Source organism: Anolis sagrei, chromosome 10, assembly GCF_037176765.1.
Source record: "Anolis sagrei isolate rAnoSag1 chromosome 10, rAnoSag1.mat, whole genome shotgun sequence".
Taxonomy (NCBI): domain Eukaryota; kingdom Metazoa; phylum Chordata; class Lepidosauria; order Squamata; family Dactyloidae; genus Anolis; species Anolis sagrei.
The window spans coordinates 34,763,257-34,787,036 of NC_090030.1; the positions used below are offsets into that span (position 1 = coordinate 34,763,257).

The following is a 23,780-nucleotide window of genomic DNA, read 5'->3' on the forward strand; positions in this document are numbered from 1 at the left end:
ATGTCAAGATTCTATTTCCCCCAAACTCCACCAGTGTTCACATTTGGACATATTGAGTATTTGTGCCAAGTTTGGTCCAGATCCATCATTGTTTGAGTCCACAATGATCTCAGGATGTAGGTGAACTACAACTCCAAATCCAAAAGACACTTCCCACCAAACCCTTCCAGTATTTTCTGTTGGTCATGGGAGAACTGTGTGCCAAATTTGGTTCAAGTCCATCGTTGGTGGGGTTCAGAATGCTCTGTGATTGTAGGTGAACTATAAATCCCAGCAACTACAACTCCCAAATGTCAAGATTCTATTTTCCCCAAACACCAGTGTTCACATTTGGGCATATTGAATATTCGTGTAGAGTTTGGTCCTGATCCACCATTGTTTGAGTCCACAATGCTCCCTGGATGTGGGTGAACTATAACTCCCAAACTCAAGGTCAATGCCCACCAAACCCTTCCAGTGTTTTCTGTTGGTCATGGGAGTTCTGTGTGCCAAGTTAGGTTCAATTACATCGTTGGTGGGGTTCAGAATGCTCTGTGATTGTAGGTGAACTATAAATCCCAGCAACTACAACTCCCAAATGTCAAGACTCTATTTTCCCCAAACTCCACCAGTGTTCACATTTGGGCATATTGAGTATTCGTGTAGAGTTTGGTCCAGATCCACCATTGTTTGAGTCTACAGTGATCTCAGGATGTAGGTGAACTACAACTCCAAATCCAAAGGAGACTGCCCACCAAACCCTTCCAGTAAATCGCCTGGAGCATTCTCAGATGGAGGGCGATTAATAAGTTATTAAATGATGATGATGATGATGGTCATGGGAGAACTGTGTGCCAGGTTTGGCTCAATTCTGTCATTGGTGGAGTTCAGAATGATCTTTGATTGTAGGTGAACTATAAATCCCAGTAACTACAACTCCCAAATGTCAATGTCCCCCCCAAACTCCATCTGTGTCCATATTTGGGCTTATGGAACATTTGTGCCAAGTTTGCTCCAGATCCATCATTGTGTGAATCCACAGTGCTCTCTGGATGTAGGTGAACTACAACTCCCAAACTCAAGGTCAATGGCCACCAAATCCTTCCAGTATTTTCTGTTGGTCATGGGAGTTCTGTATGCCAAGTTTGGTTCAATTCCATCATTGGTGGAGTTCAGAATGCTCTTTGATTGTAGGTGAACTATAAATCCCAGCAACTACAACTCCCAAATTTCAATGTCCCCCAAACTCCATCTGTGTCCACATTTGGGCTTATGGAACATTCGTGCCAAGTTTGGTCAAATCCATCATTGTTTGAGTCCACAGTGCTCTCTGGATGTAGGTGAACTACAACTCCCAAACTCAAGGTCAATGGCCACCAAACCCTTCCAGTATTTTCTCTTGTTCATGGGAGTCCTGTGTGCCAAGTTTGGTTCAATTCCATCATTGGTGGAGTTCAGAATGCTCTTTGATTGTAGGTGAACTATAAATCCCAGCAACTACAACTCCCAAATGACAAAATCATTTTTTTGAGGGAAGGACATACATTGGGTTGTTAGGTGTCTTGTGTCCAAATTTGGTGCCTATTTGTCCAGTGGTTTTTGAGTTCTGTTAATCCCACAAATGATCATTACATTTTTATTTATGTAGACTAGCTGTACCCGCCACGCGTTACTGCGGCCAACCTTCCCTCCCTCTTTCTCTCCTTCCTTCCCTCTTTCCTTCCTTCCCTCTTTTTCTTTCCCTATCTCTCATCTTTCTTCCATCTCTACCTGTTTCTTTCCTCTCTTTCTCTGCTCTTTGGTTACATCCTTCCTTCCTTCCTTCCTTCCTTCCTTCCTTCCTTCCTTCCTTCCTTCCTTCCTTCCTTCCCTATCTTTCATTCCTTCTCTTCTTCCTTCCCTCTCTTTTTCCGTTCACTTTTTTATTTCCTTCTCTCCTTCCTTGCTTCTCTATCTTTCCTTCTTTCCTTCTTTCCCTCCTTCCTTCTCTCCTCCCTTCCCTCTTTCCTTCCTTTCCTCTTTTTCTTTCCCTATCTCTCATCTCTCTTCCATCTCTACCTGTTTTTTTCCTCCCTCTCTTTGCTCTTTGGTTACATCCTTCCTTCCTTCCTTCCTTCCTTCCTTCCTTCCTTCCTTCCTTCCTTCCTTCCCTATCTTTTGCTCCTTCTCTCCTTCCTTCCCTCTCTTTTTCCTTTCACTTTTTTATTTCCTTCTCTCCTTCCTTGCTTCTCTATCTTTCTTTCTTTCCTTCTTTCCCTCCCTGCTTCTCTCCTTCCTTCCTTCCCTCTTTCCCTCCCTCCCTCCTTCCTTCCTTCCTTCCTTCCTTCCCTATCTTTTGCTCCTTCTCTCCTTCCTTCCCTCTCTTTTTCCTTTCACTTTTTTATTTCCTTCTCTCCTTCCTTGCTTCTCTACCTTTCTTTCTTTCCTTCTTTCCCTCCCTGCTTCTCTCCTTCCTTCCTTCCTTCCCTCTTTCCCTCCCTCCCTCCTTCCTTCCTTCCTTCCTTCCTTCCTTCCTTCCTTCCCTATATTTTGCTCCTTCTCTCCTTCCTTCCCTCTCTTTTTCCTTTCACTTTTTTATTTCCTTCTCTCCTTCCTTGCTTCTCTATCTTTCCTTCTTTCCTTCTTTCCCTCCCTCCTTCTCTCCTTCCTTCCTTCCCTCTTTCCCTCCTTCTCTCGTTACTTCTTGACTGTCCTTCCATTTAATATTGTATTTTTATCTTAGAAAGAAGGAAAGGAAGAAGGAAGGAAGGAGGGACAGGAAGGAAGGAAGAAAAAAGGAAGGAAGGGAAGGAAGGAAAAGAAAGAAGGAGGGGCAAGAAGGGAGGGAGGGAGGGAGGAGGGAAAGAAAGGGGGGGTTGAGAAGGGTGGGGTACAAATATCTGAAATAAATAAATAAATAACCCTGAATAGAAAAAATGTTTCTTTGGGGAAGGGGAGGGGACTGCAACTCTCAGAATCCTGAAGTCTATGGCACGCCCAAGTCTAGTTCTGCCCTAAAGGGAAATCCAATGCAGTTCCCATTTGCCTGGCTGGTTGCATAAGTGGAGCGTATTGCCTCACCAGTTTCCCAACCAGTAGTCCAAGTGAAGAACAAATGCAATTGGGGGGAGAAACTGGAGAGAGCTCCGTTCGCATACTGCTTCCAACCACCGCCTGACCTGGTGTAACACCGCTTTGTTCTAAACTGGTCCCGTTTGGATTGGGAAATAAGACATGAAGTCACAAAGGAACCATGTCTCAGTGGCAGAGTGCATGGTTCACATGCAGAACGTTCCCCTTTCTGTCTAGTTGGAAAGGATTTCAGGTTGCGGAGCTGGGAAAGTCCCCCAAGAACATGGAGAATAGCTTCCAGTTGGGGTATTGGGTTAGATCTGCATTTCCTAAAGCAGAGGCGGCCCTAGGTGATTTTCAACGGTAAGCAAACAGTATTTTGGCGCCCCCCCCCCCCCCCAACCAATCATTGATATATATTTAAAGTTCGTTGTGGGAGTTCTGTGTGCCATATTTGGTTCAATTCCATCATTGGTGGAGTTCAGAATGCTCTTTGATTGTAGGTGAACTATACATCCCAGTAACTACACTTGCCGCACTTGCTCCCTTGCCTGGCCCGCTTTGGGTCCGGAGGCGTGCCTGAAGACCCCGGCGTGTGCACTAAAAGTCACCTCTTCTCCTGACTTTCTCCTCAGCCATTGGGACCAAGAGAGAGAGAGAGAGAGAGAGAGAGAGAGAGAGAGGTGGAGATGTCCACCTTTCCTGAAGGAAGGCGCAAAAACAAAGGAGGGAGCGGAGGTGGGAGATACCTCCACCTGGAGGGGCTCTCTCTCTCTCTCTCTCTCTCTCTCTCTCTCTCTCTTGGTCCCAATGGCTGAGGAGAAAGTCAGGAGAAGAGGCGACTTTTGGTGTGCACGCTGGGGTCTTCAGACACGCCTCTGGACCCGAAGTAGGCCCTTGGCCCACCCGCGGATTGGGGAGAGGAGAGGAGGCGGGTGGAGCACCGGGGGATCAGGAAGGAGAGCCGGTCATGGGGAAGGGATCGAACGCAGAGAACGATTGAGCGCCGGCTCTGCTCGTGCACCCGGTGGCCGGGTGGATCAGGAACGAGAGGGGCTAGATGAGGCTCAAGGGCCTGGCCCCTTTGGGAAGAGGATCGCCCGGCAGCGAGGCAAGAAAGCCGAGGCTCCCCCCGGACTGCGAGGGTTGTTGTGAGCTGAAGGGGCGCTCCTCAAGTGGCGGTCAAGGGGCATTTTTTGCCCCTGGCAAAAAAAATGTTCTGCGACCGCTTAATTCGCGTAATGGACGAGCCGCCTCTGCCTCTTGATGCAGGCCAATATCCCATTGGCTTTTTTTGCTGCCACATCACATTGTTGGCTCATGTTTAACTTGTTTTCCACGGGGACTCCAAGATCTTTTTCACACGTACTGCTCTCGAGCCAGGCATTGTCCCCCATTCTGTATCTTTGCATTTCGTTTTTCCTGCCAAAGTGGAGTCTCTTGCATTTGTCCCTGTTGAACTTCATTGTGTTACTTTTGGCCATTCATCTCTCTAATCTGTCAAGATTGTTTTGAATCCTGCTCCTGTCCTCTGGAGTATTGGCTCTCCCTCAGAGGAGGCCCTAGGTAATTTTTAATGGTAAGCAAACAGTATTTTGGCGCCCCCCCCCCCAACCAATCATTGATATATATTTTCTGTTCGTTGTGGGAGTTCTGTGTGCCATATTTGGTTCAATTCCATCATCGGTGGAGTTCAGAATGCTCTTTGATTGTAGGTGAATTATACATCCCAGTAACTACAACTCGCATATGTCAAGGTCTATTTTCTCCCTAGAGCGCCTCAAGAGTGCCCCTGGGCAAAATCAACTATACTGCAAATGCTTACTTTGCGTAATGGGTTGCCGAGGCTCCCCCCGGACTGCTAGGGCTGTTGTGAGCCGAGGGGGCACTCCTCAAGTGGCAGTCAACGGGCATTTACAGAGGCGCCTCCGTGCCCCTGGCAAACAAAAAGTGTACTGCGACCGCTTACTGTGTGTACTGGACGAGCCGCCCCTGCTCTCCCTCCCAATTTGGTGTCGTCTGCAAACTTAATTATTTATTTATTTATTTATTTACTCTGCTTATATACCGCTGTTCTCAGCCCGAAGGCGACTCACAGCAGTTTACAACAAATAAGAACAGCAAAAAATTCAACGCTACAATGTAAAAACAGTTAACTACCTAACACATTACACAATTAATAAACAATTGCTACAATAACCATTCACTATCGTCTCATCATCAGAAAACATGATCCAAATTCGTCATCCATTGTTCCATTCCAGTGTTCATTAACCAATCATTGCACAAATTATTCAAACGCCTGCTCAAACAGCCAGGTCTTCACTTTCCTGCGGAATATGATTATGGTGCTAGTCTAATGTCCGTAGAAAGGGCGTTCCACAGCCGAGGAGCCACTACCGAGAAGGCCCTATCTCTCATCCCCGCCAGCCGAGCTTGAGAAGCAGGCGGGATCGAGAGCAGAGTCTCCTCGGAAGATCTCAAAGTCCTGGTGGGTTCATAGGCAGAGATGCGGTCAGATAGGTAGCTTGGGCCAGAACCGTTTAAGGCTTTATAGGCCAATGCCAGCACTTTGAATTCAGCCCGGTAGCACATCAGTAGCCAGTGGAGTTGGCGCAACAGGGGGGTTGTATGCTGTTAGAATCATGGCTGCCAAGCGTTGGACTAGTTGGAGCTTCCGAGCCGTCTTCAAAGGCAACCCCACGCAGAGAGCGTTGCAGTAGTCTAAATAGGATGTAACCAGAGCGTGGACTACCGTGGCCAAATCAGACTTCCCAAGGTACGGGCGCAGCTGGCGCACAAGCTTTAACTGTGCAAATGCTCCCCTGGTCACCACCGAGACCTGAGGTTCCAGGCTCAGCGATGAGTCCAAGATCACACCCTAGCTGCGAACCTGCGTCTTCAGGGGGAGTGCGGCCCCATCCAACACAGGCTGTAACCCTATGCCCTGTTTGGCCTTGTGACTGACCAGGAGGACCTCTGTCTTGTCTGGATTCAATTTCAATTTGTTCGCCCTCATCCAGACCGTCACAGCGGCCAAGCACCGGTTCAGGACCTCGACAGCCTCCTTAGTAGCAGGTGGGAAGGAGTGACAGAGTTGGACATCATCCGCGTACAGATGACACCGCACCCCGAAACTCTGGATGATCTCCCCCAGCGGCTTCATGTAGATGTTAAACAACATGGGAGACAATATGGAGCCCTGAAGAACCCCACACGACAACGGTTGTGGTGTTGAACAGGTGTCTCCCAATAACACCTTCTGAGATCGACCGTCCAGGAATGTCCGGAGCCACTGCAGAACAGTTCCTCCAAAACCCATTCCTGCGAGGTGCCCCAGAAGGAGACCGTGGTCAACGGTATCGAAGGCCGCTGAGAGGTCCAGCAGAACTAACAGGGACACACTCCCCCTGTCCAGCTCCCGGCGCAGATCATCAACTAAGGCAACCAAGGCTGTCTCGGTACCATGTCCCGGCCTAAAGCCAGACTGTGCCGGGTCTAGATAATCCGTGTCTCTCAAGAATACCTGGAGTTGTGAGGACACCACACGTTCCATGACTTTGCCCAAAAAGGGGAGATTGGAAACTGGCCGATAGTTGTCGAACTTAGTGGGGTCCAGTGATGGTTTTTTCAACAGCGGTTTTATTATAGCTTGTTTTAAGCTCACTGGAATCTTGCCTTCCCGAATGATCCTGCCTTCTAGCCCTTCATCTAAGTCATTAATGAAGATCCTGATCAGGACCAGGACCAGATCCTTTCCTAACTGCTGGGTTGATTGTGAAACTGGATAGCAAGAAAGTGACGGGGAAACTGCACATCCCGTGGGTAGTGGACAGTGAGGACAGTGACAGATCTGGCAGTTTGCAAGTTAATCGTAATAGGAGTTGCAATGGCAATAGACAAAACAATCCTCCCAAGTGAGAAATGAGGGCTTATTTGCGGGAGAAAATGACCTGCTTGAGCAAATACAGTTCCTTGCCCGATGCACCCGGCTTCGTTGCCAGCCTTGCCTGCGCAATTGGGGCATGGCAATTCAAGGTGCTAGTTGTATATATTTTGCTGGTCTATAATAATGAAGCAAAGAGGCCTCTTCCTGCTTATTTCGGGGCGATTATCTGTTTCCATAGATAGCAAATAGAGGAGTTCCTGTTGGTTTGCTCCCACTCCTGCTGCGTCCTCATCATATGCCTTGTCCCTTCTTACGTACCACCCATTTGCTGTGCAAAATCTAGGCCACCGTAGGCATGCTCGCAACTCAGAAGAGAGGACAAGTTGTAGATGCAAATGTTGCTTTGTGTCCCCTGGATTCAGAGGTAATTTTCAATGGTAAGCAAACAGTATTTTGGTTCCCCCCCCCCCCATCAATATATATTTTCTGTTCGTCGTGGGAGTTCTGTGTGCCATATTAGGTTCAATTCCGTCATTGGTGGAGTTCAGAATGCTCTTTGATTGTAGGTGAACTATACATCCCAGTAACTACAACTGGCATATGTCAAGGTCTATTTTCTCCCAAGAGCGTCTCAAGAGCGCCCTGGGCGAAATCAACTATACCGCGATCGCTTACTTTGCGTAATGGTTGAACCACCCCTGTCTGGATTTAACGAGAGTAAGGAGAGTGCAGATTTTAATTACCTTTGTCCCACTCACAAAGTGATGTGGTTTTGTTGTGCAAAAGCCCACCTATGAATGGCATAGTCAAGTCTAGGGAGCTGCCTTCCTGTTGCACTCCAGGACAGGAATAACCCTCTGACTTTTCAAACATAAATAGACCTTGACATTTGGGAGTTGTAGTTGCTGGGATTTATAGTTCACCTGCAATCGAAGAACATTCTGAACCCCACCAACAAGGAAAGACAAATGGGAAGGAAGGAAGGGAAGAGAGAGAGAGAGGAGGGAGGAAAGAGGGAAGGAAGGATGAAAGAGTGGAAGGGAAGGAGGAATGGAGGGAGAAGAAGGGAGGGAGAAAGAGAATTATGGAAAGAAGAGTGAGTGGAAGGGAATGAATGGGGAGAAGGAGGACAGTGAGAAGGAAGGAAAGACAAAGAGGAAGGAAGATGGAAGGGAAGGAGGAAGGGAGAAAGAGAATTATGGAAGGAAGGGTAAGTGGAAGGGAATGAATGGGGGGGAAGAAGGAAAGTGAGAAGGAAAGAAAGGCAAAGAGGAAGGAAGGAGAAAGAAAGGTGAAGGGAGGACAGAGGAAAGGAAAGAAGGACAAAATGGTGGAAGGGAAGGAGGAAGGGAGGGAGAAAGAGAATTTTGGAAAGAAGGGTTAGTGGAAGGGAATGAATGGGGGAAGGATGAAAATGAGAAGGAAGGAAAGGCAAAGAGGAAGGAAGGAAGGAAAGAAGGAAGGGAGGAAAGAGAGAGGAGGGAGGAAAGAGGGAAGGAAGGAAGGATGAAAGGGTGGAAAGGAAGGAGGAAGGGAGAAAGAGAATTATGGAAAGAAGGGTAAGTGGAAGGGAATGAATGGGGGGAAGGAGGACAGTGAGAAGGAAGGAAAGACAAAGGAAGGAAGGAAGGAAGGAAGGAAGGAAGGAAGGAAGGAAGGAAGGAAGGAAGGTGGAAGGGAAGGAGGAAGGGAGAAAGAAGGAAAGACAAAGAGGAAGGAAGGAAGGAAGGAAGGTGGAAGGGAAGGAGGAAGGGAGAAAGAAGGAAAGACAAAAAGGAAGGAAGGAAGGTGGAAGGGAAGGAGGAAGAAAGAAAGAATTATGGAAGGAAGGGTAAGTGGAAGGGAATGAATGAGAGGGAAGGAGGAAAGTGAGAAAGAAGGAAAGACAAAGAGGAAGAAAGGAAGGAAGGAAGGAAGGAAGGAAGGAAGGAAGGAGAAAGAAAGAAGAGGAGGGAGAATAGAGGGAAGGAAGGATGAAAGGATGGAAGGGAAGGAAGGAGGGATGGAGAAAGAGGGAGCTAAGGGAGGAAGGGAGGGAGGGAAGGAGGAGGGAAGGAGAGAAGGAAGGAAGGAAGGAAGGAAGGAAGGAAGGAAGGAAGGAAGGAAGGAAGGAAGGAAGGAAAGAGGGCCTGAGTAAAGTTCCCGAGGGGCCACATCCGGCTCCATGGAGTAGAGCCATAACTTTCCTGGAAGGAGGAAGAGGGAGGTGGGGAATGGATAGGTCTAAGTAGTAGATGTCTAGAATTGTAAAGGATAGAATGTCATCAATAGAACGTCTTATAAGAGGTAAATAATAATAATATATCATTGTGTATATGCAGTTGTGACAGTGTTACAAATTATTTACATCTAACCCAACTTTCACAAAGAAGAAGGCATTGAGGCCCTCGTCCTTTGAAGTGCCTCTGTTGTAAGTTCCAAGGACGTGGTGCCATTCCAGCTCTGCCGTTCTGCATCTTCCTTTCTCTTCAGCTTTGATCCCAAGCAGCTTTCTTGTGAGCAGCAGGAGGTTGTTGTGTGGGATCCCCACGGGAGGATCTGTCAGGGAGGCCCTTTGGGGTGTCACGTTTCCGGGAGGAGCCCTGGGAATCAGCATGGTTTTCTCAAGAACCTTCCCCGCCAGATGCCCTTCCTGTTATCTGACAGATTGAAGAGGGCAGGGCACTTTGCGGCAAGATCAAAGCCCTCTTTCATTCTTTCCGGGGAGCTGGGGAGGAATAGTTTACTGTTAGTGCAGCCAGATGCAACCGGGAGCCCCACAACTGGGATTGCTTTGGACTTCCTCTGTCACAATCAGTGCAGATGACATGCCTCACGTTGCAACCAAATAATAGTCCTCATCCAAGTTCATTTCGGACTAGCCGTCCCCTGCCACGCGTTGCTGTGGCCCAGTCTGGTTTATTTATTTATTTATTTATCGTGTCATCAGCAACCATTGTATTACAATTCTAACAGAGCAAAACAAACACAGAGATTAAAAAGAAAAAGAAAAAAGAAAAAAGAAAGAAAGAAAGAAAAACACACAGATTTTGTAAATTTGGTATTTGGTTAAATGTCCTTTGACCAGTATCTGGCCACTTGGAGTGCCTCTGGGGTTGCCGCAAGAAGGTCCTCCATTGAGCATGTGGCAGGGCTCAGGGGGCATTGCAGCAGGTGGTCAGTGGTTTGCTCTTCTCCGCACTCGCATGCTGAGGATTCCACCCTGTAGCCCCATTTCTGAAGGTTGGCTCTGCATCTTGTGGTGCCAGAGCACAATCTGTTCAGCACCTTCCAAGTCGCCCAGTCCTCTGTGTGCCCAGGGGGGAGTCTCTCATCTGGTATCACCCATGAATTGAGGTGCTGGGTTTGGGCCTGCCACTTTTGGACTCTCGCTTGCTGGGGTGTTCCAGCGAGTGTCTCTGTAGATCTAAGAAAACTATGTCTTGATTTAAGTCGTTGACATGCTGGCTGATACCCAAACAGGGGATGAGCTGGAGATGTCACTGCCTTGGTCCTTTCACTGTTGGCTGCTACTTCCCGGCGGATGTCAGGTGGTGCAATACCGGCTAAGCAGTGTAATTTCTCCAGTGGTGTAGGGCGCAGACACCCCGTGATAATGCGGCATGTCTCATTAAGAGCCACATCCACTGTTTTAGTGTGGTGAGATGTGTTCCACACTGGGCATGCATACTCAGCAGCAGAGTAGCATAGCGCAAGGGCAGATGTCTTCACTGTGTCTGGTTGTGATCCCCAGGTTGTGCCAGTCAGCTTTCGTATGATGTTATTTCTAGCACCCACTTTTTGCTTGATGTTCAGGCAGTGCTTCTTGTAGGTCAGAGAACGGTCCAGAGTGACTCCCAGGGATTTGGGTGCGCTGCAATGCTCCAGTGGGATTCCTTCTGGTGATCTGGAAAATAAAGTAATGCTTTCTAAGATATGTAATTCCTTTCTTCTTGTGGGTAAACAGTATTTCTTGTTGTTTCTTTGTCAATGTTGATGTGGAGAGTGTCTGGTTTGCCTACTCTGGAACATGCGACATAGCATTGTCCTTCTTTAGAGGTCCCATTGAAAACAATGATACTATATCTCTGTGTGTGTGAATCATATATATCTATCTATATGACTGGAGCCCCCAGTGGCGGAGTGGGTTAAACCCCTGTGCCGGCAGGACTGAAGACTGACAGGTCGCAGGTTCGAATCCGGGGAGAGCGTGGATGAGCTCCCTCTATCAGCTCCAGCTCCTCATGCGGGGACATGAGAGAAGCCTCCCACAAGGATGATAAAAACATCAAATCATCCGGGCGTCCCCTGGGCAACGTCCTTGCAGACGGCCAATTCTCTCACACCAGAAGCGACTTGCTCCTGACACGACAAAAAAAAAATCTATATGACTGTATGGCTCTTTGTCAGGAGGGCTTTGATTACATTTTCTTGCCCTGGTGAAGGAAGTTGGACTGGGTGGCCTTAAGTGTTTTCTGTTGGTCATGGGGGTTGTGTGTGGGAAGTCTCCCCCAATTCTGTCATTGGTGGGGTTCGGAATGCTCTTTGATTGTAGGTGAACTATAAATCCCAGAAACTACAACTGCCAAATGTCATGATCTATTTCCTCCAAACTCCATCTGTGTTCATATTTGGGCATTTTGAGTATCAATGCCAAATTTGGTCCAGATCCATCATTGTTTGAGTGCACAGTGCTCTCTGGATGTAGGTGAACTACAACTCCCAAACTCAAGGTCAGTGCCCACCAAACCCTTCTAGTTTTTTTCTGTTGGTCATGGGAGTCCTGTATGCCACATTTGGTACAATTACATCATTGGTGGAGTTCAGAATGCTCTTTGATTGTAGGTGTACTATAAATCCCAGCAACCACGACTCCCAAATGGCAAAAATCAATATTTTGAGTGAAGGACATACATTGGATTGTTAGGTGTATGCTGTCCAAATTTGGTGTCAATTCGTCCAATGGTTTTTGAGTTCTGTTAATCCCACAAACAAACATCATTGTTTGAGTCCACAGTGCTCTCTGGATGTGGGTGAACTATAATTCCCAAACTCAAGGTCAATGTCCACCAAACCCTTTCCAGTATTTTCTGTTGGTCATGGGAGCCCTGTGTGCTAAGTTTGGCCCAATTCCATCATTGGTGGAGTTCAGAATGCTCTTTGATTGTAGGTAAACTATAAATCCCAGCAAGAACAATTCCCAAATGACAAAATCAATTTTTTTTGAGTGAAGGACATACACTGGGTTGTTAGGTGTCTTGTGTCCAAATTTGGTGTCAATTCGTCCAGTGGTTTTTGAGTTCTGTGAATACCACAAACGAACATTACATTTTTATTTATATAGATTGAGCGATGGTCACTCCTTGAGTTAGTAGGTGTCTTGTGGCCAAATTTTGCAGCAATTCGTTCAGTGGCTTTTGAGTTATGTTAATCCCACAAACAAATATTACATTTTTATTTATTTTTATTTTTATTTTTATATTTATATTTATATTTTTATATTTTTATTTTTTTTATTTTTATTTTTATTTTATTTTTTTATTTTTATTTTTTTTTTATTTTTTTATTTTTTTTATTTTTTTTTATTTTTATTTTTTTTTTTTTTTATTTTTATTTTTATTTTTATTTTTATTTTTATTTTTATTTTTATTTTTATTTTTATGTGTGTATATTTATTGAGAGAGAGAGAGAGTCTCTGCTCTGTCTTCAATCTATTTGCATTCAACTTTAATGGATGTTCGCAAGTTTAGATGTCATGGGCATCTGAATCCAGACAAGACAGATGTCCTCCTGGTCAGTCGTAAGGCCAAGCAGTAGGGCTGGGTAACCACGGAAAAATTTGTTTCTAAACTCGATTCGTTTTTAGGGGGTTTTTGCGTTTCGTTTTTTAAAAGAATTCTGAAATTTTTCTTTAAAAAAGTTCGAAATATACGAAATTTCGGAAATTACGAAACAATTACGAATCGATTCGTTAATGGCGGATGCGATTGCGCAATACGCTAAAAAACCCTCCAAATGGGACAGGGGAAACTTCTGAAGCTTCCCTCTCCCTCTGTTGTTGACTGTTGGTGTGATAAAACAAACAACAACTATAAAACTTGCACCAGACATGCGGAAATAATAACGAAACGATTTCGAAATGATTTCGAAACGATTTCAAACCAATTACGAACCAATTACGAAATAAATTGAAAAATTCGTTTCGATTTTTAGTTGCTCCTGCATGGCTCAATTTCGGATGGTAAGCTAATTTAAATACGAATCAATAACGAATTACGAAATTAACGAACGAAACCGCCCAGCCCTACCGAGCAGGGCATAGGGTTACAGCCTGTGTTAGACGGGGTTCCACTCCCCCTGAAGACGCAGGTTCGCAGCTTGGGACTCATCGCTGAGCCTGGAAGCCCAGGTCTCGGCGGTGGCCGGGAGAGGTTTTGCACAATTAAAACTTGTGTGCCAGCTGCGCCCATACCTTGGGAAGTCGGATCTGGCCACAGTGGTCCACGCTCTTGTTACATCCCGAATAGATTACTGCAACGCACTCTACGTGGGGTTGCCTTTGAAGAATGTTCAGAAACTTCAATTAGTCCAGCGGGAGGCAGCCAGATTACTCACCGGAGCGCCATACAGGGAGCATACCACCCCTCTGTTACGCCAGCTCCACTGGCTGCCGATCCAGTTCCGAGCACAATTCGAGGTGCTGGTTTTGACCTACAAAACCCTATACGGTTCCAGCCCAGTGTATCTGTCCGAACGGATCTCCCTCTACGTCCCACCTCGGAGTCTAAGATCTTCTGGGGAGGTCCTGCTCTCGACCCCGTCTCTATCACAAGTGAGGTTGGCGGGGACGAGGACCAGGGCCTTCTCGGTGGTGGCCCCCTGCCTGTGTAATTCACTCCCCAGGGAAATTAGATCAACGACATCACTCCTTTCCTTTAGGAAAAAACTGAAAACATGGATTTGGGACCAGGCATTCGGACAATCGGGCAGTTAAAGAAAGGACTTTGACAATGATCAGGAAATGACTAATGGAATGGAACTATGGAACTCTGAAAGACGAAACGCTGGGCATGAGAATAGTTTTATATGATGTGTTATATACGGATTGTTTTGACTGTTTTAACTGAGATAATTGTTTTAACTATGGTTTTGTACATTATGTGTAATTTGTATAGGCATCAAATTGTGCCTTTTTGTAAGCCACCTTGAGTCCCCCCTCGGGGGTAAAAGTATCCGAAATAATAAATAAATGGGCTACCTGGAAGAGGAATCGCCTTTCCACCCAAACATGTTGCCCATTGCACGGAATGCAAACCATGCAAAAATACAACCTTGATAACAACCTTGATACTTGTGCGCCAGTTGCGCCCGTACCTTGGGAAGTCTGACTTGGCCACGGTAGTCCACGCTCTGGTTACATCCCGGATTGATTACTGCAACGCGCTCTACGTGGGGTTGCCCTTGAAGACCGCCCGGAAGCTGCAGATGGTCCAGCGCTCAGCGGCCAGGTTACTAACGGGAGCGGCACTCAGGGAGCATACCACTCCTCTGCTGAGCCAGCTCCACTGGCTGCCAATCCGCTACCGGGCACAATTCAAGGTGCTGGCTTTAGCCTATAAAGCCCTAAACGGTTCTGGCCCTGCTTACCTCTCCGAACGCATCTCCACCTATGAACCAACGAGGACATTAAGATCGTCCGGGGAGGCCCTGCTCTCGATCCCGCCTGTATTGCAGGCGCGGCTGGCGGGGACGAGGGACAGGGCCTTCTCGGTGGTGGCCCCTCGGCTATGGAATGCCCTACCCGTAGACATCAGGCAGGCCCCTTCGTTGCTGGAGTTCCGGAGGAAGGTCAAGACGTGGCTCTATGAACAGGCGTTTGGTCAACAAGGCAACTGAACTCATGAAGACGACGGTATAAATGAACAAGGAATGGTAGAAGGATTACGAGAACGGAATCTGATTTTTACTGAGGCGTTGATGACTATGTTGTGTTGTTGTGTCGTTTGTATTGTCCGTTGTGTATACTGTGTTTTTAACTAATTGTTATTGTAATAAATTGCATTGTAAACCGCATTGAGTCGCCGAATTAGGCTGAAAAATGCGGTATAAAAATAAAGCAAATAAATAAATAAATAAATAAACAACATTTCCTGGGCTCAAGTCAGGGGTTCGAGCCACCTGGATTCTCCCTTCTATTGATCAGAGCTTGGAAACACTGTTTTTGTACTCCAATTTCTACAACTCCCACGAACTCAGATTCAGAAGCTGAGCTGGGTACGACTTTGCAAGGGCCTCAATAAGACACTCGTATCGGGGACCTTAAGGCTGGGGAGGGCAGGCTAAGGGTCCTTGTGTCTAAGCAGTGTTTGAGGCTCAGCGTCTTGATACCTGTGGCCTTCTCTCTCCTGTTTTGTCAAAAGGACGAGGAAGAAGAAATCAAACTGGAAATCAACATGTTGAAGAAGTATTCCCATCACAGGAACATTGCAACGTACTATGGGGCCTTTGTCAAGAAGAGTCCTGAAGGTCAAGACGACCAGCTCTGGGTGAGTCTCCAGTTCCCTTTCTGCTTCTTTTAACATCCCGTTCGGAGGAGGGATTTACTCTCAGTTCCCGTCCGAGGAAGGCTCTCTTCCTGTATTGTTTTGCTTCATTTCTCCACTCTTGACTCTCAGTTCACGATTTTCACAACTGGGTTGGTTTGCATGCTTGGAAACCACCTTTCTGTTGCCTCCGATCATTTTGTTCCTAACCTCTGCCCTCCCTCCTTCCATTTATGTGCAGGATTTTGCCTTCATGTGATGGGATGTGTGTTTGTCCTGTTCTCCTTATGTGGAGTTCTTCATGTGTCCCTCCACATTGAACAACATATTCATAGAATCATAAAACCATGGAGTTGGAAGGGACCTGGTGGGCCATCCCGTCCAACCCCATTCAGCCAAGAAGCAGGAAAATCACATTCAAAGCACCCCTGACAGATGGCCATCTAGCCTCTGTTTCAAAGATTCCAAAGAAGTAGCCTCCACCACACTCACTCTGGGACACAGAGAGTTCCACTGCTGAACAGCTCTCCTTACAGCCAGGCTATAAATATTGTATCTCTGCCCAATGAGTATGTCGATTTTTGGCAGACTACTGCAATCGTCATCCTTTCCAGCTGGAATGAAATAAAAACCTTGGTGGCTTTCTCTTAGAATCCTAGAATGCTAGAGTTGGAAGAGACCTCCTGGGCCATCCGGTCCAACCCCATTCTGCCAAGAAGCAGGAATATTGCATTCAGATCACCCCTGACAGATGGCCATCCAGCCTCTGTTTCAAAGCCTCCAAAGGAGGAGCCTCCACCACACTCCGGGGCAGAGAGTTCCACTGCTGAATGGCTCTCACAGTCAGGAAGTTCTTCCTCATGTTCAGGTGGAATCTCCTTTCTTGTAGTTTGAAGCCATTGTTCCATTGAGTCCTAGTCTCCAGGGAAGCAGAAAACAAGCTTGCTCCCTCCTCCATATGACTTCTTCTCACATATGTATACATGACCTTCTATTGTAGCAGCAGATAAGAGAGATAATACCAAGAGCGAACCTTTCTGGGAGGCAGAAAAGTACATTTATTTTCAGCTGAGACTCTGGTGTGGAATTACATCCATAAGCAAAATCAGCTTATCTAATGCAAAACATAAAAGTTCCTACTGAACTATTATTAAGAATAGTTAATACTGCACTGGGATCGCTACTGACCAAAAGGTCAGTAATGCAACTGTCTTTTGGGCTGCAAAGGTCATGAGTTTGAAGCCAGCCCAGGTTGGAGTGAGCTTCCAACCATTGTGTAGCTCGCTGTTGACCTTTGCAGCCCGAAAGACAGCTGCATTTGTCAAGTAGGAAATTTAGATACCACTTATGTGGGGAGGCTAATTTAACTAATTTATGATGTTATAAAAATCTCCAGCAAGCATGCAATGAATGAGGAAGTACTCCATCAGTGTCACAAATGGACAGTGAAGCAACAGCTCCCCTGGTGGCCAGAATACCCTCATGAAGCTGGAATGTTAAATGACCTCTGTGTGTCTGTCTATATATGTTGTGTGTCTATGGCATTGAATGTTTGCCATGTATATACACATCGTAATGTGCCCTGACTCCCCTGCAGGGTGAGAAGGGCGGAATATCAATACTGTCAATAAATAAATAAGAAACATAACACAGTATATATCATAATATGACCTAGTGAAGTTGCATAGTCAAACCATCTTTTCCTTGCTTTTTAAACATTCCCAGATCCGAATTGTATGGGTTAAAATAGTCCTACCTGATAAGCTATGATGGCTGCATTTCAACAAAAACTTGAAATCATGTTCCGAAATACACTTTTAATTCTGGTTTGTAGGGAAACTTTGGTTTTCAATGAGTACAGTTTGCTCCAAGTTGATGGAACCAAGCTTTTGGATAGCAAGTTTTCGGAAGGAGTCTCCGCAGGAGTTAAAGAGGGAAATCCCAAAGTTTACATGACTGCAGGGCCACGCAGTCATAGAATCACAGAATCCTAGAGTTGGAAGAGACCTCGTGGGCCATCCAGTCTAACCCCATTCTGCCAAGAGGCATTCAAAGCACCCCTGATGATATCGAGCTTGAATTTGGAGAGTCTCCCCGGTAGAAGAGACTCCTGAGACCGCACCAAAGAGGGTCTCTAGGACTTGGCGAGATCAGAGAAGCGAATTCCAGCAGCGAAAAATATTAAAAATAATAAAATCCCACCTAGCGAAAGAAGATGGCAACCGAGGCTTTTTAGCTGAGATCGGATGCATTGTAGGGATAGTTCCACCACAAGCATACCAATACAGAATTTACAGGCATTTTTATAGGCAAAATACAGGAAAACATTTCAAATTTCCCGCCCGCCCCCCTCCGCCCGGCTCTCGCTGATTGGCTGAAGGTTCGGACAGCTGGGAGGAGGCTCGGCGGCCCGCCTCACTCTGAGCCAATCAGCAGGCTTCCCCGCCTCTGGGGAACCAATCAGCGCGCTTCTCTCGCCTCTGAGGATGGACGAATCAGGAGAGAGAGGGCGGGACGATTGCTGACAATGGGGAAATGATGGGATTATCACTTGCCGGCCAGCTGGAATTTGAGGCATTGTTTTGGCCGGCAAATTGTGATTTCATTAAGAAAGGTTTTCCTGTCTTGGATCAGATAAGGAGTGTCCTTGATGGGTCTTCGTAAAAGGAAGAAACAGGGCCAGGACGAGGGGACCCCTGGGGTCGTCCTTGTCCCTTTGTGATTCAATCAAAATATCCAAAGAAACTTCCTTGCCTGCCAGACAAACTCAGAGAGCAAACAAGGGATATTTCAACTTGTTATTGTCCATGCAAATGTTGGATGATCAGGCTAGTTTCAAGGGAGACTGTGGTCCTCCCTCAGGCAATAAGCAATCTCTGGTCGCAATTTTTCTAGGGCAAAAGGCAAGGGGAAGGGGGCAAACGATATTTCATAGCAAGATACATACATTCAAATCATAAGCATTTCATAGCAACAAAACCCCATCTTGGTCCCACATCCCAAGTATATTTAATAAGAGGATTAATTTTCATGAAGAAGCCCGAAGTCCAATGTTTTAAAAGGTCTTTGAGGAAAGTTCATGAGGGAGATACTATGTACTGAAGTCCAAGACATGCAGGCAGAGAGTCCATGGTCATTGGGAAGGCTGGCAGATGAAACCCCAGCTGTGCTGCAACTGATTCACACTTTGGTCCTTGGGAAACTACAACTTTCATGAAGGGCAGAAGTCCCAAGATCCAGCCGTTTCCCAAAAGTCTCGTGGGGTCCTTGTTGTTGTCAGTTCCTTTGGCAATGTGACCAAGACTTAACCCTCTACTGTGCAGTCTGGTGCCCTTGCCCTTTGCAGGGCTACAAGTCACCATCCCCCATTTGGGGGGGGGGGGGTGCTCGGCTTCACTGACAGATGGCCACCCAGCCTCTGCTTCAAAGCCTCCAAAGAAGGAGCCTCCACTACACTCCAGGGCAGAGAGTTCCACTGCTGAATGGCTCTCACAGTCAGGAAGTTCTTCCTTATCTTCAGATGTTATCTCCTTTCTTGTAGTTTGAAGCCATTGCTCCATTGCGTCCTGCCCACTGTGATTTTTGTTTTTGTGATTCAATTACTGTGATCTTATAGTGTTCATTTGTACTGTTTTCTGTATTTATTTTTTATTTTCATTATATTTAGCCGTTTGTATTTTATGTTGTATATTTGCTCTATGGTACTGTTGGGCTTGGCCTCATGTAACAATGTCACCAATATTTTGCACCAATCGACTTGTTACTGCTTGTATGAAGAAATTTGCTGTTTATTTTTATTTTTTTTTCCTGAAAGAATTAACCAAAGAGTAAGAATGTTCCTTTCCAAAGGGAATGTTGCTTCCTAAAAGTAAGAATAGTGGCAACACTTCCTGTTCAAAATTAATGTTGCCAAGCCCTCGCTTCCAGCAAATGCTTTTAATGGAGACGTTTTTGCCCCAGAGCTGTTGTGAGCTGCAACGGTGTTAAAAAATCCCCATGTTCCTTCTCATTGAATAATAAATAAACTGTATTTTTTTTCTTGCGAGCTGGTAATGGAATATTGTGGAGCCGGCTCGGTGACGGATTTGGTGAAGAAGACAAAAGGAAACTGTTTCAAGGAAGACTGGATCGCTTACATTTGCAGAGAGGTTCTCAGGGTGAGTGCCGTCTGGATACTTTTGAAGCAATGCAAGGATTATTCTGGTATCAAAATGCACTAAACAGATACAGAGTTGATTGTTCTGGTTACAAAATTCAAATGAAAAAGTATTGGATGAGTTTCAATTCTTAGGTTTTGGGTCAGATATTGCATAATAAGTACACACTTAACGAATTTGATACGACTTACGAGTACTAACGAAAAATTTGCACACCCCTATTAAACCCTCCAATAGTTTGTCGGAGGCCTCATAGTTAGTTACTATCTAGGAATTCTGGGAAATTCTAGCAGAATTCTGGGAAAGGTAGTTCAGGGCGGGGCCTTTTGCATTCTCTGCCATAGGGCTTCTTGCCTTCCCAAACTACATTTCCCAGAATTCTGTGCTCTCTCTATCTCTTTCCCAGCGAACTCTGCTTTCTCCCTGTTGCTTCTTTCTCCTCATGGTGAGAGGCCATTTATTTAAAGAGGAAAGGCAGCCTTTTTGGCTTTGCTTTGCTTCCTTGTGTTGAACATGAAACTGACTTTGGGAGGCTTTGGAGATTTACAAAATTCAAATGAAAAAGTATGGGGTGAGTTTCAGTTCTTAAGTTTTGAGTGCAGGCCACATCCACACCTTGGATATTGCATAATAAGTACAAATTTGATACGACTTACGAGAACTAACAAAAAAAATTGCACACCCCTTGTTGTGGCTGAGCTATTTTCTGACAATGAGGATGATGGGATTCAGATTCCTGGCTCTTTGTCTGTGCCTCAAATCTCTGGGCCTGCTTCTGAGGCTCCCACAGACAGTGTAGTGTCAACACAGCCGTTTCCACCAGAAAGGAATTTTAACGAAAGAGATAGCGCGCAGGTGCCTTCCCACGCTGATACCGAAAGTCTAGATAGTGACTTGACCCGAAGATCAAGGCGACCTTGCCGGGTCAACTCACTATCTACACTTTGGTCAAGTCACTATCTACAAGCTCGCCTTGATCTCCGGGTCAGGCAGACTTTTCGTCTGGCCAGCAGACGAGATGCCAGCTCAGTGAAAGGTCATCGCAATGCTTTTATGATGATGAGAGCCTAATGTTTTCATGTTAGACAGGTATTTAGGCCTCTTGCAAACTCTGTGAAAGCGTCAGTTCAACGTAGCTTACTAGCCTGAAAGCTTCATGGAATAACCTTAGCCTGGAAAGCAGTACGTTTGGGATTTCTTGCATTGTGATTCATGGGGCAATTGTTTCATTGCTTGTACCTGGGACTCTGGTTTGAACTTTGCCAATAGGATTATGTCTCCTGCTTTTACCTGAAGATCTTTTGAACTATATTCTGCTTTTAACCTTAATCTTTTGAATTTTGCACTGCTTATTCTTTATTTTGACTTGGATTTTCTTCTCAATAAACTATAAAACGACAGCTCTTGTGTGGTGGTGTTTGGCAGCAAGGTGAAGCTTACTTTGAGTTGCAACGCCCCTATTAAACCCTCCAATAATTTGTCGGAGGCCTCATAGTAAGTTACTATCTATTGACAAATGCTTTTTTCACCTCTAGTGTGATGATTTTATCCATTGCCTTCATGGTAGATGCTCTGCTACAAGTTTTTCTCTTAATTTGTCTCCAGTACCAAACTATTTCTCCAATGTTATTAGTGCTCTGCCTCGACCTCTCTATCTTCCTTGAGCTAACGGCTAACCTCCCTATCAATGGCCATTGTACAGAGCAAGCAAGGAAGTAACATGTATTGGACTTTTCTACCAGAGGTCTATCTCCTTAGCTTCCCAATGACCTCCCACCCTCAGGGCTTCCAAGCCAACCACTCACTGCTGGAATAATACTAATTGAGAGAGCCCAGCCATGCCATTTCCCAAGACATTACCCTTCCAGGCAGAATCGATATGACAGAAAGGGTTAAGAAAGCTAACGTGGCGTGATTTCCCTTCCAGGGCTTAGCACACTTACATCTCCATCACGTTATCCACCGAGATATTAAAGGCCAGAACGTGCTCCTCACTGAAAATGCCGAAGTGAAATTAGGTAAGTGATTCCTGCATATTTGCTGATGATTTTACACGTTGAAACATATCTCTGGTGCTGCCTTACACAACGAAAAGCCAATCAAAAGGGTTGTTTTACATCAGGGTGGAAAATATGCAACTTTCCGGATGTGGTTGTTTTATATCTGCCATAGAATCATAGAATCCTAGAATCCTAAAGTTGGAAGAGACCTCCTGGGCCATCCAGTCCACCCCCATTCTGCCAAGAAGCAGGAATATTGCATTCAAATCACCCCTGACAGATGGCCATCCAGCCCCTGTTTAAAAGCTTCCAAAGAAGGAGCCTCCACCACACTCTGGGGCAGAGAGTTCCACTTCTGAACGGCTCTCACAGTCAGGAAATTCTTCCTCATATTCAGATGGAATCTCCTGTCTTGTAGTTTGAAGCCATTGTTACATTACTCCCTCCTCCCTGTGGCTTCCTCTCACATATTTATACATGGCTATCATATCTCCTCTCATCCTTCTCTTCTTCAGGCTAAACATGCCTAGCTCCTTAAGCTGCTCCTCATAGGGCTTGTTCTCCAGACCCTTGATCATTTTAGTTGCCCTCCTCTTCCAGCTTGTCAATATCTCTCTTGAATTGTGGTGCCCAGAATTGGACACAATATTCCAGACGTGGTCTGACCAAAGCGGAATAGAGCATGGGGAGCATGACTTCCTTAGATCTAGACACTATGCTCCTCTTGATGCAGGCCAAAATCCCATTGGCTTTTTTGGCCGCCACATCCCATTCCTGGCTCATGTTCGCCTTCCTCCCCACGAGGACTCCAAGATCTTTTCCACACGTCCTGCTCTCGAGCCAGGCCTCATCGTCCCCCATTCTGTATCTTTGCATTTTGTTTTTTCTGCCTAAGTGGGGTATCTTGCATTTGTCCCCGTTGAACTTCATTGTGTTAGTTTTGCCCCATCTCTCTTTTTATGGACTTTGCTGGACTATTGCCCTGAACTACTATGTTCCTGGTTATCTTCCTACCTAATTGGATTTACCTGTGTCTTTAAAGTGCTTTTTTACCTTACTACTTTTTAATTATCTTCAATAAAAGGGTTGTTTTCCATCCAACGGTGTGATGTTTAAAGTCAGAGGGCTTTTCCTGTCCTGGAGTTCAACATGATCTTTGAATGAGCTGTTGAATATACTGGATGTATTGGGAGGATAATTGAATTGAAACAGAAACCTGTGGTTTCAGATTTTTCTGTTTTTCTTCCCTTTCTAAACCTCCTTGTCTTTTGCAGTGGATTTTGGAGTGAGCGCCCAACTAGACCGGACAATCGGAAGGAGGAACACCTTCATTGGGACTCCCTACTGGATGGCTCCTGAGGTCATCGCTTGTGATGAAAACCCAGAATCAACGTATGACTACAGAGTAGGTTTTGTTCCTTCTGCTGTTCTTTTTTGGCTGACCTTTCCCCCCTCTTCTGTTTAGCCAAAAGAATACAAGACGCACTTTGTCCTCCCCACTCCCAACCGCACCCTGAGCTCTGGGAATATGACGATAGCTGCGGATTTGTCTCCAGCAGAGGCTTCATCTCACTGAACATGTAAAGTGTTTAGAAGAGTAGATATACCATACAGCTCAGGAATACTCTGGTTTGAAATTAAATGGATGGTTTTCCTATCTCCATCACACCTTCATCAAACCTCGTCTTCTGGGCTATGATTTTTGTTCCGGGGTTATCATTGTCATTTCCTAATTGGTTCTATCATAAACATGGGAAAAGTTGGTTAAACTGCAAAAACTTTGTCTTTGCAGGACACACCGTTGAGTAGGAAAAACAATCCTTTTATTGAAGATAATTAAAAAGCAGCAAAGTAAAAAAGCACTTTAAAGAAATAGGTAAATCCAATTAGGTAAGAAGATAAGCAGGTACAAAATAGCCCAGGGAAAATAGTCCAGCAAAGACCATCATAAACACATGGGAAAACTTGGTTAAACTACAAAAACTTTGTCTTTGCAGGACACACCATTGAGTAAGAAAAACAATCCTTTTATTGAAGATAATTAAAAAGCAGTAAAGTAAAAAAGCACTATAAAGAAATAGGTAAATCCAATTAGGTAGGAAGATAAGCAGGTACAAAATAGCCCAGGGAAAATAGTCCAGCAAAGACCATCATAAACACATGGGAAAACTTGGTTAAACTG

General features: G+C 45.5%; 1 protein-coding gene across 1 annotated transcript in view; it reads left to right on the forward strand.

The window, feature by feature from the left end:
* NRK (Nik related kinase) overlaps nt 1–23,780 on the forward strand; it is a 197,083-nt gene that overhangs the window by 42,871 nt on the left and 130,432 nt on the right. Inside the window, exons 4-7 of the mRNA XM_067471688.1 lie at nt 15,319–15,444; nt 19,488–19,598; nt 21,526–21,616; nt 22,873–23,003. Coding sequence (XP_067327789.1) covers nt 15,319–15,444; nt 19,488–19,598; nt 21,526–21,616; nt 22,873–23,003 — 459 coding nt within the window. The remainder of the gene's footprint in view (nt 1–15,318; nt 15,445–19,487; nt 19,599–21,525; nt 21,617–22,872; nt 23,004–23,780) is intronic.